Source organism: Sminthopsis crassicaudata, chromosome 3 (assembly GCF_048593235.1).
Source record: "Sminthopsis crassicaudata isolate SCR6 chromosome 3, ASM4859323v1, whole genome shotgun sequence".
Lineage (NCBI taxonomy): Eukaryota > Metazoa > Chordata > Mammalia > Dasyuromorphia > Dasyuridae > Sminthopsis > Sminthopsis crassicaudata.
In genome coordinates, this window is record NC_133619.1 from 582846316 (window position 1) to 582847952 (window position 1637).

Here is a 1637-nt window from a genome sequence, read left to right on the forward strand (position 1 = left end):
CTGGTATAATTTGCCATTTCCTTCTTCAGCTCATTTTACAAAGAGAGAAATTGAGGCCTACAAAGTTAAGTGATATGACCACAGTCATAACGCTACTGTGTTTGAAGCAGATTTGAACTTTGGAAGACAGTCTTCCTGAATCCATGACTGGTAAACTAGTCCATGAGGTGGATAGATAACAGCAGATAGAGCACTGGACTTGATGTTAAACCTGAGTTAAAATTCATTTTCTGATCTTTTTATAGTTAGTTACTGCTTCTGTGACTCTGAGCATGTAGTTGATTAATATGTACCTATTTTATTGAATTGTTTATTTAATTTGGCAGTCTTTCTTAAGGCTAAGTTTTGTTACATCAAAATTCTAATATCTGTGAGTCAAAAACATTCTTTTTGTTCCTTTTTCTAGGAGAGATAAACAGAATTTAGTGACACACAATGAACATAATGCCTCTTCTCAATAGCTCAGACTTCACATTCTCTACTTTCTTAGTGACAGGAATCCCTGGACTAGAGGCGATGCATATATGGCTCTCTATTCCCTTTAGTGCCATGTTCCTAATGACTCTAGCAGGCAACATCACCATCATGTTGGTAATCTGGACTGAGAGGAGCCTCCATGTTCCTATGTATTTCTTTCTGGCAATGTTGGCAGCCTCTGACCTAGGTTTGTCTATCTCTACATTCCCCACTATGCTAAAGATCTTCTGGATGGAGGCCCGTGAAATGAACTTTGCTTCCTGTTTCATCCAGATGTTCTTCATCCATACCTTCCAAGATTTTGAGTCAGCTGTGATTCTGGCTATGGCCTTTGACCGTGTTGTGGCCATTTCCAAACCCTTGCACTATACCTCCATCCTTACCAATGGAGTAATATTGAAGATTGGCTTGGCCATTTTGATACGAACAGTTTTAGTGCAAGTCCCCCTTCCCATATTGCTGACACGATTACACTTCTGTCGTTCCAATGTGCTCTCTCACTCTTATTGCCTACATCCAGACATCATCAGGCTCTCCTGCTCAAATACCAGAATAAACAGTATCTTTGGCTTGTTTGTTGTCCTTTCCACCATGGGACTTGACTTTCTTCTCATTCTCCTCTCTTATGTTCTTATCCTAAAGACAGTCTTAAGCATTGCATCTCATGGGAGGCGCCTCAAGGCTCTCAATACTTGCATCTCCCATCTCTGTGCTGTGGTTCTTTTTTTCACTCCCATGATCTGCCTATCCATGCTGCACAGATTTGGACCAAAGCTTCCATCCCATGTGTATGTGCTCATAGCTAACATGCATTTCCTCATCCCTCCTGTGATGAACCCCATTGTCTATGTCATAAGGACTAAACAAATCCGGGATAGGATCATTAGAGTGTTTCACAGAAAGGGACCAAAAGGGTCCTAGGTAACATTTATAGTGTCCTTTTAAAAGTTTTCTTGAAGCCAAGATTATCTGATTATTGCATCATTCTTCTAAAGATATGAGGAAATTTTAGCCCAGGAAAGTTATTACTTGGCTGAATTTGCACAGAGAATAAACATGAGAAGTGGAATCCAGATCTTCTGAATACATATCCTGTAATCTTGTCAGTGTCACCTATTTACTGGATGGTTGAGAGATATGACTAAAGATATTTTGTTGGT

General features: G+C 39.8%; 1 protein-coding gene across 1 annotated transcript; it reads left to right on the top strand.

Moving 5' to 3' along the window:
• The first annotated feature begins 444 nt into the window (after positions 1-444).
• Positions 445-1398, top strand: LOC141562470 (olfactory receptor 51G2-like). The gene has a single exon (XM_074302501.1). The coding sequence runs from the start codon at positions 445-447 to the stop codon at positions 1396-1398; it is 954 nt and encodes a 317-aa protein (XP_074158602.1).
• Positions 1399-1637: the final 239 nt, after the last annotated feature.